General features: G+C 30.4%; 1 protein-coding gene across 1 annotated transcript in view; it reads left to right on the top strand.

Moving 5' to 3' along the window:
* LOC114338534 (adenomatous polyposis coli protein) overlaps positions 1-12,781 on the top strand; it is a 216,516-nt gene that overhangs the window by 3,540 nt on the left and 200,195 nt on the right. The window contains exon 2 of the mRNA XM_028289138.2: positions 3,032-3,233. Coding sequence (XP_028144939.1) covers positions 3,048-3,233 — 186 coding nt within the window. The 5' untranslated portion in view covers positions 3,032-3,047. The remainder of the gene's footprint in view (positions 1-3,031; positions 3,234-12,781) is intronic.

Here is a 12,781-nt window from a genome sequence, read left to right as displayed (position 1 = left end):
TTTCGGACTAGGTGAATTTGGTTAAATTGTCTTAAAATTATCTGAGGAATCTCCTGTCTTCATTTGTCGGTAGAGTTTCTGGACACCCTGTATGTGTGTGTGGCAAACACTGTAAAAAACCATTGTCTGTTTCAGTTGCAAAGATGCTGCAGTTCTAGAGTAGCAGTTAGATTAGCCTTCTTATTTCAGACTGTTTTTTTAATAGGTAATTCATTTCATAAGGTCTGTACATTGTTTAATATTTTAGATTTAGATAATGCTGTGTTTACTAAGCATAAGATTCTTAAATTTAATCCATTTCTAACATTTGTAACAACTCTTAATAAATATATTAACATGTTTCGAGGTGATTTTTTTACCCACCCTTCAGCATACATAGAACCTACATATTGTTGGGTGTTTTAGGGGTAATAATGAAACTATTGTGGGATTATAAATAATAGAATCAAGCTTTCAGAAATTATGTATTAATCAGAATATTAAATTGACTAATTATTTGAATTGTCTCAATGTGTTTAGATAAAAATAAAATAAGTATAAATATAATATCTCTTATCAATATATAAATAATTTTTATCAGTTTTCTGTTATGTTTTGTATAAAATACTCAAATTCCTTTGTAAATTGGCATTCAAATGCACATGTTTATATTTAAAGTTTAGAAAAATAGTGTAAGCTTTTATTCATTTTTTAATTGCAAGACTGAAAAGAATCCTACATTATAATATTTTGTAAATCCATAGCTTAAATTGACTGTGTTTTTATACTGACAGAATAAATGTCTCTGAAATTATTAATTCAAGAGTTGACATTTTTTTATAAATATTATTACCCTTTCAATAAAAATAAATAGACACTGGAAGTGACAAGATAAATCTACTTTGAGTTTAAAGTTTTTGGAACCACTGCTTTATAAATTAAAAATGAATAAACATTTTCAATCTTTTTTTAACTGCTTTATATTTTGTTCAATGTTTATGAAAATATGAAGCAGCAAATAAGTCATTGTTAAAGTTGTGAATAGCATCAGCATTCTTTAGGAAGTAACTTGTAGTATTACTATACCTTGTTTTTAAACTAGGAGGAATAATAATTCAAATTTAGTGTGCCGTAATACAAGAATCAATATGGAATTTGATTAGGTCTACATCTAATCATATGCAAACTAATATTCGAGCAAGAGGAGATTGTGTTCTACCATATTAATGTTGGTTTTTGTTTTCGATATCATGTTTTGTTTGTATTTGAAATCTTAATCTCTTTTTTTTTAAAGACAATTGATCATTTGTTCTATTCATTTAATTGCATAATTCTTACAAGATTGCAATATAGTAGGGTATAACTAGACCCAAACCCAGACATCCAAAATGAAAGTTATCCTCCAACACCAAATTGTTCTATATGGTCCACATAATGTTCAGAAAAAAGTTACACCATTTTGAGCGTCGGGTTTGGGGGGGAGAGGGGGAGAAATCGGTAAATTCGTAGTTTTTTAGGTTTTTCGTCTATTTCTAAAACTATGCGGTTTAGCATGAATAATCTTCTATACAAAATTGTTCTACATTGAATTTGAAATAAAAAAGGTCCTATGCATAATCCTTCTAAAATGAACGGTTCAAAAGTTACGGAGGTAGTATAGAGTATAGTATAATTGGTCCAAAAAAAGGCCTAACCCAGACATGCAAAGTAAAAGTTTTCCTTCAACACCAAATTGTTCTATATGGTCCACATATTGTTCAGTAAAAAGTTACACCATCTTGAGCGTCCGGTTTGGGGGGGAGATGGGGGAAAATTCGGTAAATTAGTAGTTTTTTTTACGTTTTTCGTCAATATTTCTAAAACTATGCTTTAGCAAAAACAATGTTCTATACAAAAATGTTCTACGTAAAATTTAAAACAAAAAAGGTCCTATACATAATTGTTATAAAATCAACGGTTCCAGAGTTACGGAGGGTAAAATTGGAGGTTTTCGATACTTTTTATATTCTTTGGGCAATTTATAGAAACTTTCTTTAACAGGATTGTGTTTTGTAAATAAAATTTGCTATTTAAGTGCCCGATGATATGTTAGTGATAAGCCCTTGAAGAAACGTCAACCTCACCACCCAAAATCATCATCAATTGCCCAGATAAGTAATATAAAAAGTATCGAAAACCTCCACTTTTCACCCTCCGTAACTCTGGATCCGTTGATTTTATAACAATTATGTATAGGACCTTTTTTGTTTTAAATTTTATGTAGAACATTTTGGTATAGACCATTGTTTTCGCTAAAGCATAGTTTTAGAAATATTGACGAAAAACGTAAAAAAACTACTAATTTACCGACTTCTCCCCCATCTCCCCCCCCCCCAAACCGGACGCTCAAAATGGTGTAACTTTTTACTGAACAATATGTGGACCATATAGAACAATTTGGTGTTGGAGGAAAACTTTTACTTTAGATGTCTGGGTTAGGCCTTTTTTGGACCAATTATACTATACTACCTCCGTAACTTTGGAACTGTTCATTTTGGAAGGATTATACATAGGATATTTTTTATTGCAAATTGAATGTAGAACATTTTTGTATAGAAGGTTGTTCATGCTAAACCACATAGTTTTAGAAATATTGACGAAAAAACTAAAAAACTACGAATTTACCGATTTCTCCCCCCCCCCCCCCCAAACCCGACGCTCAAAATGGTGTGACCTTTTTTCTGAACATTATGTGGACCATATAGAACAATTTGGAGTTAAAGGATAACTTTCACTTTGCATGTCTGGGTTATGCCATTATTTGGATCAATTATATCATACTAATAAAAGACATTTATCACATAACATAATCGTACAGTACTAAGTACCCCTCCACAGTTTTAACTGAGTAAAATATTGTATTTCCTTTTTAATCATTCTCGATCTTAGATTATTAATGAACTTATAGTCTAGTTCAAAACATTACGTCAGGAAGTGTTTTGAATATTTCTATTTACCTAACATTTAAACTACAAAATGCACCGGTATTATCAAAGATTTTCTTCTATTTCAGAATGTAGTATTCGGTGATGTCGTTGCCGGTGTCTCAGTATGAAGCCCTATTGGCTGAGATGCGCGGCCTAAGGCGGAAGGCCCAGCGCGTTCAACAAATCGCCAGACCACTATTACAAGGTGAATCTTCACCTCTGTCAACATATTCCTTGGACGGTGCTACAGGACTGAGGGAATTCAGGCCCCGCGCTGAACAATTTTATGTAAGTACTTACTTTTGCTTTACTTTTTTAACATGATTATAATATGTCTAGAGGAGAATTACAGAGGAATTCATTTATTAGAGGCAACATTAAAATTAACAACAAAGTTATAACAAACAATCCGAATGAAATTATAACTTAGTGCAGTCACTGGAGGTGGATATGAGCTATTACCTCCGATTTCGTTGAACCTCCATCGATTTGCATCAAAATTGGTAAATGGTTACAGGATATATCAAGGAACAAAGGTGACATGGTGCCAACTTGCGCTTTTACCCCGGGGGTGGATGCCACCGCTTCTCGGGGGTGAAAATTATTTTATTGAATAATTCGATATAGGAACAAATTCTAAGCAAAATTTGTTATATAAAGTTATTAAAATAAATCAAAACTTTTTGAGTTATTAAAGATCAAAGATTTTAATTTTTCTTGAGAAAAATGCATGTTTTTAACCAATTTTTCATCAATAACTCAAAAACTATAAGTTTTTGAAAAAAAGTTAATATTACCAAAACTGAAGCTAATAAAAAATTAAATGAATCTTTTACCAGAAAAACCTTTTAGTATTAACTAAAAGTGAGTTATAGGTAATTGAATATGTATTTTTTTCGGCGAGTAATAAAATTCAAGTATTCAAGCTGAAATAAGGGGAAAATGATGCATGAACATAAACTTATTAAACATTTGTCAAAGTACTTAAAAATATCTATTAAATGAGCACCAAAAATTTTTCAAAATTTTTTTTTTTAATTTTTCCAAAAAGTGTTATTGTTTTTTTTAATATCTCCGTTTATTTTTAAGATATCAGGTTTATCTAAAAACCGTTTGAAAGTTAATTCCAAGGGCTATTTAACCACGTTGAATTTAATCTTTTAGACCCCTCATTTTTTTAAAATAAAAGGTTAAATGGCCCCGGTTGCATGGTTTTCACAGCAACATTTAAGATTTAAACGTTTCTATCTCGGTTATTTATTACCCTATGGAAATAGTAAGACAGGTAAAATATTTGACACAGAATAAACTAAAATTTGTGTATTTATCATTTTTTACGTATATTGAGTATTTTTGGAGTTGTTATCAAAAGAATATGAAAATTAGAATAATTTTAAAAATTATGATTTTTTAAATTATATCTTTTTTTCAAAAATATGCATTCTAAACCGGTCAAAATTATCGAAATCATTACTTATGCTAATATAAAGAAGTTATTGTAAGGATTATTATAAATTTTAATTTTTGTGGAAATGGCGTATGTTTTATTTTTCACTTTTTCCTAAAAAATTCGAAAGGGTTCTTTTATTTTCATCATAACTTGCTTAATTTTGACGCTATGAACTTGTTCTGAAGCTCATTTAATAGGTATTCCGAAGTACGTTGACAAATGATTAGCAGGTATATTTTAAACATTGCATCGTTTTCCCGTTGTTTAAGCTTGAATACTTAGATTTGAGTACTCGTCGAAAAAAATACACATCCAATTGCCAATAACTCACTTTGAACTAACATTAGTTTAGTTCTTTAAGTGAGGAATGTATTCAGTTTTTTATTATCATCAATTTCAGTAATAATAACTATTTTGTAAAAGCTTATAGTTTTTGAGTTATACGGTACGTGAAAAATCGGTTTAAAACATGCATTTTTTTACGAAAAAATAAAATCTTTGGTCTTTAATAACTCAAAAAGTGTTGATTTATATTAATAACTTGATATAACAAATTTTGCTTATAATTTGTCCCTCTATCGATTTATGGTATTATTTTTAATAAAATAATTTTCACCACCGCGAAGGGGTGGCATCCACCCCCAGGGTAAAAGCGCAAGTTGGCATTATATCACCTTTGTTCCTTGAGGTATCCTCTGATTATTCACCAATTTTCATGAACATCGATGGAGGTTCAACGAAATCGGAGGTGAAAACCTTCAGTGACTCCACTAATTGCAGAACAAAAAGATTTTTCCGAAAATCGGTCAGGAATTTAGAAATTTCTGACAACATTTTGAAATAAACGTTCGATATTTCCTTATACTTAGCCGTTGCCTGGAAACGAAAAATAACTGTACGGAAATGTTATTTCCTTACTGTAATATTCGATTCTCGGAAAAATAGTATGTATACATTGTAGGAAAAGCCATATTCCCGGACTCTGTATTGCCTTGTCTCGTCTTGCGCCTCGACGGCAATCTTTACATCGTCCGGGAATGTTAAGCTTTTCCTACTAAGGGCTGGTATTTCAATAGATACTTAAGCTTTTGCTTAGCTAAGCCTGTGTCAAAAGTTAAGGAGAAGCTTAAGCTGGGTGCCGTATTTCCATCATTTCCTTAACTAAACTGATGCTCAACTGTAAAGTTAATTGGTTTTTTACCTCTGAATACGTCAAAATGCCAGAACTAACTGTTCTGAGGTAAAAACCACTACTGTTGACATTTAATTTTATCTCGTCATCTGTATCAATGCCATTTACTTCACTTAATTTTGTGTGCATGGTACATGTGTTGTTAGTTTATTGTCTATATTTTCTCTGGTTATATTTTTATTATTATTTTGCATAAGCAATAGATCCGTCTTTGTAATTTTGTTTATTGCATTTCCTAAATGTCAAATTGGAATGTAAGTTTATTTTTGTAAAATAAATATACCTACCAAGCATTGTAGAAATAAATAATTTTCATGTGCCTACACCTTCCAAAAGTAGTAAGAATTCTATTAATCGTTATTACGATTAATAAATTAATAGATTATTATTTAATAATCTAATAATAACGTTATTACTCAAAAGTTGGTTTTTAAAATAACTATATAATTGATAATCTATACTTATAGAAATAACCTCAAAAAACAGAAAACAAATTTTAAGCAAAGGCTTAAACCAACTCCCGAGCGAGCTTAAAATTATTTGGTTTAAGCCTAGACTTAAGCCTCAAATTGATGTGGAAATACAGGCATTTAAGCTTAAGCAAAGGCTTAAAGTTAGCTTTGGTTAAGTGAGGTTGGAAATACCGGCCCTAAGTAAAAGTTTTACACGTTGTACTATAACTTTTTGCAAAACTGGCAAAAATCCTTAAAAACCTTGAAAAACATGTTTTTTGGGTTTAAAAACATGTTTTCGCGAGATTTTTGAATGTTCTAAAGTACTCATTTACTTCAAATTATATACAGTGCTAGTCAAAAGTCCGTACCCCCCTCTTATCTTTTGAACGGTTATACCTATAATAGTGAAATTTAGAGGGAGGAAATAAACGGACGTAAGCTTCTCAACTAGTCATGACAGGTGACATAATAGTGACAGATGACGTTACAGAGCCACTGTGACCGATAATTTTAAATGGGACCTTATGGCAAGTGATACCTTGTTTGAAAGGTATTCAAAATACCTATTCAGTCATACTAATTTTTTTGAGTTTAAGTTGATATTGATTTTGGTGAATAAATTAAATAAACATAATATTGTAGTTTCGCATTTAATTAATAAAAATTCAAATGTCCGCCTATGGTTTTTTTGTCAAAAAAGTTGACGTTTTTCAATTCTCTAGTAGTTTTTACGACAACATCAACCTTTTTGACAAGTAGTCATAGTTGGAATTTAGAATTTTTATTTATTAAATGCGAAACTACAATTTTATATTATTTCATTTATTCATCAAAATTAGCTTAAACTCAAACAAAATTAGTATGTCTGAATAGGTATTTTCAATACCTTTCAAATGATGTGTCACTTGTCATAAGATCCCATTTAAAATTATCTGTGACAGTAGCGCTGTAAAGTCATCTGTCACTATTACGTCACCTGTCATGACTAGTTAAGAAGCTTACGTCCGTTTATTTCCTCCCTCCAAATTTCACTATTATAGGTATAATGGTTCAAAAGATACGAGGGGGGGTACGGACTTTTGACTAGCACTGTATAACCTATAAAAAACCTTAATTTGATCCATGTTGAAGTCTTTAAAATGGGTAACGACCGCTAAGACCCCAGTTTTTTGGGTTTTTGAAGATAGCCCACCTTACAGAAAAATCTGCAACAAATCAGAAATATTTTTTTGATAAAATGGACAAAATTTTAAAATACAGGCCTGCAGCCATATCAAAAAAAGTTTTTGGAGCGCTTTTCTTCGATAAAAACGCTATTTTAGGTCTTTACACTCAACCTACGAGAATTTTTTGAAATTTATAAATTAAATTAATTTCAACACACTGAAAAAAAAAAACGAATAACTGACGTTTTTGGAAGTAGGAGGAGGCGCTAAAATTGTACAGTAAAACCCATTTATCTGCAACTGCGAAGAGAAGAGATGACAGACGTTCGTTGATGTGCAGCAAGTGACCTTGAGGGTTTCAGTTAAATCTGTTCAGTTATACCGAGTCTTATTTTTAATCACATAGAACTTTCAAAATGAAAAAATTTAAATTCTGGTAGTAAGGGCATTTTTGTATATATTAACGGGGGGTGGTAAAAAATTTTGCATATCTCCCTTTGCTCGGCAGTTCATGATTAATAAAAGTAGGTCATCTTTTCGCCGCTCGCCTATTACACACAAATTATTTAATTTTTATCTTAATTCTGAACGCACTTATCTTTATTATTGAAATAATTATGTGTTTTTTAGTATTAATATTTTTATGTTCTAGATAATTTGAGATTACTGATTATTATATTTTATCTTGTTTAATACAATTTCGTTAGCAGTGACCCATTTCGCATATGATTTATTAAACGTATTCTATTTTCTTGCGACATTTTTTGTTTGTAAGAAATAGTTATAGTTGTATAAAAAGAATATAAACGCACATCTGTTGGCTGTCTGTAAAATTACATGGGAATTATATTTTAAGAGACTAGCGTAGATCTCTATATATTTTTTTCTGTTCTGCTCGTGTAAATAATATATCTCCTGGCCGTTTATTTCTGTTTATTTTTGACAGCATTAAAATTAAAATTTTTAATGCTATAATGCCAACTGCCAACAGCAGTTCAACATAAGTTTACTCTTTTTAGTAGAACTAAAATGAATTGAAATCAGAATTGAAATTAAAGTTTTTAATTTTTCTCCAACAAAATTTTCAAAAATTAATCTGTTATTCTAGTCTAAGTTTTTCAACCTAATAAAAATATTTGTAAAATAAAATATTTTTAAAAGATTTTTAATTGAAAAACTTTTTGGAAAAACCTCCATGACTTCTAAAAATTGCAAGCCAGATGGATGCTGCAGTGAAAACAAGAGGGAATTCTAAAAAGTTGCAATTCACAACCCCGTCTACAGCTTGGTAAAGTTCCAACGGAAAATGGACCTAGTTACTCTATAGGAGTAATACTAATATAAAATAAAAATGTATACCATTTTTATTCAGTTGCAATGCGAAGCCAAAACTGTCTTAATTTTTACTTAGATTAGAGAGTGCAGCCAGCACTCTTATCGACGATTTCACCTCTTGTTAGAGGTTCTTCAGAGAATGCATAGGCTGCTATCTCTACTCCAGGTAAAAATTTTCGACATTTATTAGTTTCACAATTTTTCCCTGGAGTAGAGATAGTAGTCTATGCATTCTCTGAAGGGCCTCTAACAAGAGGTGAAATCGTCGATAAGAGTGCTGGTTGTGTTCTCTAACCTAAGTAAAAATTAAGACAGTTTTGGCTTCGCATTGCAACTGAATAAAAATGGTATACATTTTTATTATCTGTTATGTTTGTCAAAGTTTCGTCCGTCTTTTAGTAAAATTTTGTGCTAAGTAGGTATCTTATTTTGAAAATAAAGTGAATGCACTGTTCTTGAAATTGTTTGTTTTACAATATTGTCTATTTGCTGCGGTTTTCTTCCTGTTGGCGTTGTCGTTGTTAAATGACACTTTAATTTTACATGCGTAACATTAGACGTTTGTACTGAATATTACTTTTTGTTGCTATTAAACAATAAAAAACTAACAATTTTGCAAATTGTGTTTAAAAGTCTAATAGACAGAAATGTAAGTTAACTGAAATAATTAACGATGAGAAATTTTATGTCTATTGGAAATTTTAATCCTTTATAAGAAACTTACATGATAATATTCAATTTTTTTTAATTAGGAACAGATTATGGTTTATTATTAGAGTCCAGATTTAGCCATACGACTCTCACTCCCTCTAAGGGGAAAATTCACTCATCACAGACACCTACGGTATCAAAAGGATTCAGCTGTGGTTGTGGTGCGGCAAAACATTGCATTACATAATTTCCCACCTTTAGACGTATCGGAGGGGTATGGCAACTGTCACTGTGACAGGAGAATTTTATAAAATACTCCTGTCACAGACGTCTAAAGGTGGGAAACTATGTAATGTAATGTTAATTTATACGTTTATATCGATAATTTCCACCTGTACTAGTTTCATCTCTATTTATTTCACAATGTTTATGTTTCTCATCTTTTGCGTTATTTTGTCGGTTATTAGCTCGCTGATCACTGTATAATAGTAATCATGACATTTTGCTAAACCACGAGAAAAATCCATACAGGTATTGTTATAATTATAATTAATTTTTTACATAATCGTTTTCGTTATAATATTTATTATCAAACTTTTAGCATAGAATCACATTTTGATACATAACGTTAATTAGTTTCTTTGTGTTTGAAACGCAAACAAAAGATCATTATTTTTTAATAATGGGTTAGCCGAAGTTTAAACAATCATTTGTATTGTATAATAGTAGGTTGTTCTACCTACCAAATACTTTTTTTACTTTTACGGAAGGCGGAAGATTAGAATATGTGGGCGGTATATAGTTATATACAAAAAAATAATTATCCTATTTAATATTTCTGTTGTAGACTAAGAGCCGCTATAGGTGAAATTTCTTAATCATTTTAGACACGACGGAACCCTATAACTTAAATAGTAGAACCTAAAAGAAAACGTTTGAGCACTATGCCGTCACTTTTCAGTGGCACATGCGTCTACAGTGGCGCATCAAACTTTCCACTTATGGACGGGATACATAAATTAAAAAATACCCTCCCTCATTACCAGAATTTAATTTTTTTCATTTTTTTAAGTTCTATGTGATCAAGACATAAGATTCATCGTAATATTCCCCACCACCCCCTTCTCCCTGCCCCACCATCAAAAACTTTATTTTTTGATTTTATTTTTTTTTGGTGGGATGCAATCAATTTTAAAATTTCAAAAAATTCACACGCATAGTTAAGGCTTTTATAAAACACGTCTATTTTTTTTATAGACCTGTAGGTTGAGTGTACATAACCTCAAAAAAACCTAAAATTTTTTTTTTGGAAAAAGTGTATAACTTTTGGGGATAGCTGCAGATCTATTTTTTTTTTAGTCTTATGTATTTTATCAAACACTATATTTCTATTTTTTTCAGATTTTTCTGTAACGCTGGTCACCTTCAAAAATCCAAAAAACTGTTTTTTAAGGGGGTTTTGGGGGGTTTGAACATGTTTTTCTGATTTTTAAATATTCTAAAGGACTCAGTTACTTCAAGTTATATATAACCTATAAAAACAAAATTGATTTGATATATTATGAAGTTTATAAAATAGGGAAACTCCCCCAAAAACCCCTCAAAAAACAGTTTTTCGGATTTTTGAAGGTGGGGAGCCTTACGAAAAAATCTGAAAAAAATTAAAAAATATAGTGTTTGATAAAACACACAAGATTTAGAAAAAATTAGACCTGCAGATATTCCTCAAAAAAAGTTATAGGTACGCTTTTTTGAAAAAAAAAATTCTTTTAATTTTTTGAGGTTATGTACACTCTACCTATGGGTCTATAAAAAATAGGCATGTTTTATAAACGCCTCAGCTATACGTGTGAATTTTTTGAAATTTTAAAATTGATTGCATAATATAATTTTGTATTTTGTATTTTTATAATTTTGTATTTTGACAACGACATCCGATGTGACGTCGAAACGTTAATAAAATCGTTTTTTTAGTAAAATTGTGGCTTATTTCCCATCAAAACTAGTTAATTTCCAATAAGAATAGTAAATTGCATTAAGAGCGTAGGCGCAAAATTTCGTTCCAATTCTTTTAAATGCATTCATTTTTTTCGAATCCTAAGAAAACTAATTAATATTTTTGAAAAATTTAAACGCAGAGTGAAAGATTACATTATTGTCGAGGGCGGAATGGCCCAAAGAATGAACAAAAAGTTTCTTTTGAATGAGATATTTGAAATTAAAAATCACACTATATTTTCTCTTCTTTTTCACCCCTGTAACTTATTAAAATAAACATTATAGAAGTTTTCAGGGACATTCGACCCTCGCTAATAATGTAATCTTTTATTCTGCGTTTAAATTTTTCAAAAATACTTATTAGTTTTCTCAGGATTCGAAAAAAATGAATGCATTTAATAAGCGTTAGTCCGAAATTTTGCGCATACGCTCTTAAGATGTCACGAGAAAAAAGCTTCAGAACAATATCCTATTTTAGAGAATATATTCCACCCGTTTAAAAAAAATAGATTAAAAGTAGTGAAAGTGTGTCCAAAATCTCTAGATATGGTAATTATGTAAATATTATTAATATATGTTAATGTAACACCAAAATATGCAAATACCTGCATATTTACATTACATTTAAATAATTCTTAAAACTTTTCGATCATTTTTACCTTTAATTTATTAAAAGTCAGTGACTATAGTTTTTAATAAAGTAGGTATTATAGTTGAGATCATTTTCTGAGAATTGTGCTTCATGCTCCAAAGAGCCAAAGAGAATATTAATATCGTCTTCCCTAAATAGGTAAACACACTGTGTAATGGCGTCTGGCACCACTGTTTATTTTCTTGTAACATATGTTTATATCTTAAAGACTGTACCGGCATATGCGTATGCACCCTTGAATAAGCTGCGCCTATCAAAAATGGTAAAAAGTAAATTGGTCAATGTCAACAACAATGATTTTACCTATGAGAATGCCTTATTTGGATAGGAAGGAACACATATCACCAGACGTATTTAGACTATACGGGGGTACTTCTTAATAATCCGTTTTCGAGATTGTAGCTACCAAGAGATAATTCTTAATTTTCATTAAAAAATCCAAATAAAACGTTTTTAAACGCTTTTCTTTACTTCAATAGTTTGCATCAAATCTTTAGACGTTAATTTGACTGACTTTTCTTCAATGCAAATGAATGAAAATTTGCAGACATATGCATTCGCGGGAACAATACACGAATAGTCAATAAAAAAAATGTTTATGTTTATTAATTGTTTAAATAAAAAAAAACGATTTTAATGGAAAATGCTTAAATTCTCTTGTTTTTTACAATGTAGGAACTTGAAACTTTTACGGATTCTTTTACGGATTGTAGCTAATGATATGAACTATACATAATTTCACTTTTTACGTTAATTGTTTACGTTATGCTTCATAAATAAACAATAAAGTTTCAAATTTTGAACGCGTATATATTTGTTTATATATAAATCGGCGTTTATTCGTGTCAAAGGGCCTAGCCGGGTAAGATGATGAAAAGTGCCCCCAACTCGATTTGAATTCCATATAGGTCACTGTTTAGCATATATAGTGAAACTA

This window comes from Diabrotica virgifera, chromosome 6 (assembly GCF_917563875.1).
Source record: "Diabrotica virgifera virgifera chromosome 6, PGI_DIABVI_V3a".
Lineage (NCBI taxonomy): Eukaryota > Metazoa > Arthropoda > Insecta > Coleoptera > Chrysomelidae > Diabrotica > Diabrotica virgifera.
This window is presented reverse-complemented; position numbering and strand designations above follow the sequence as displayed.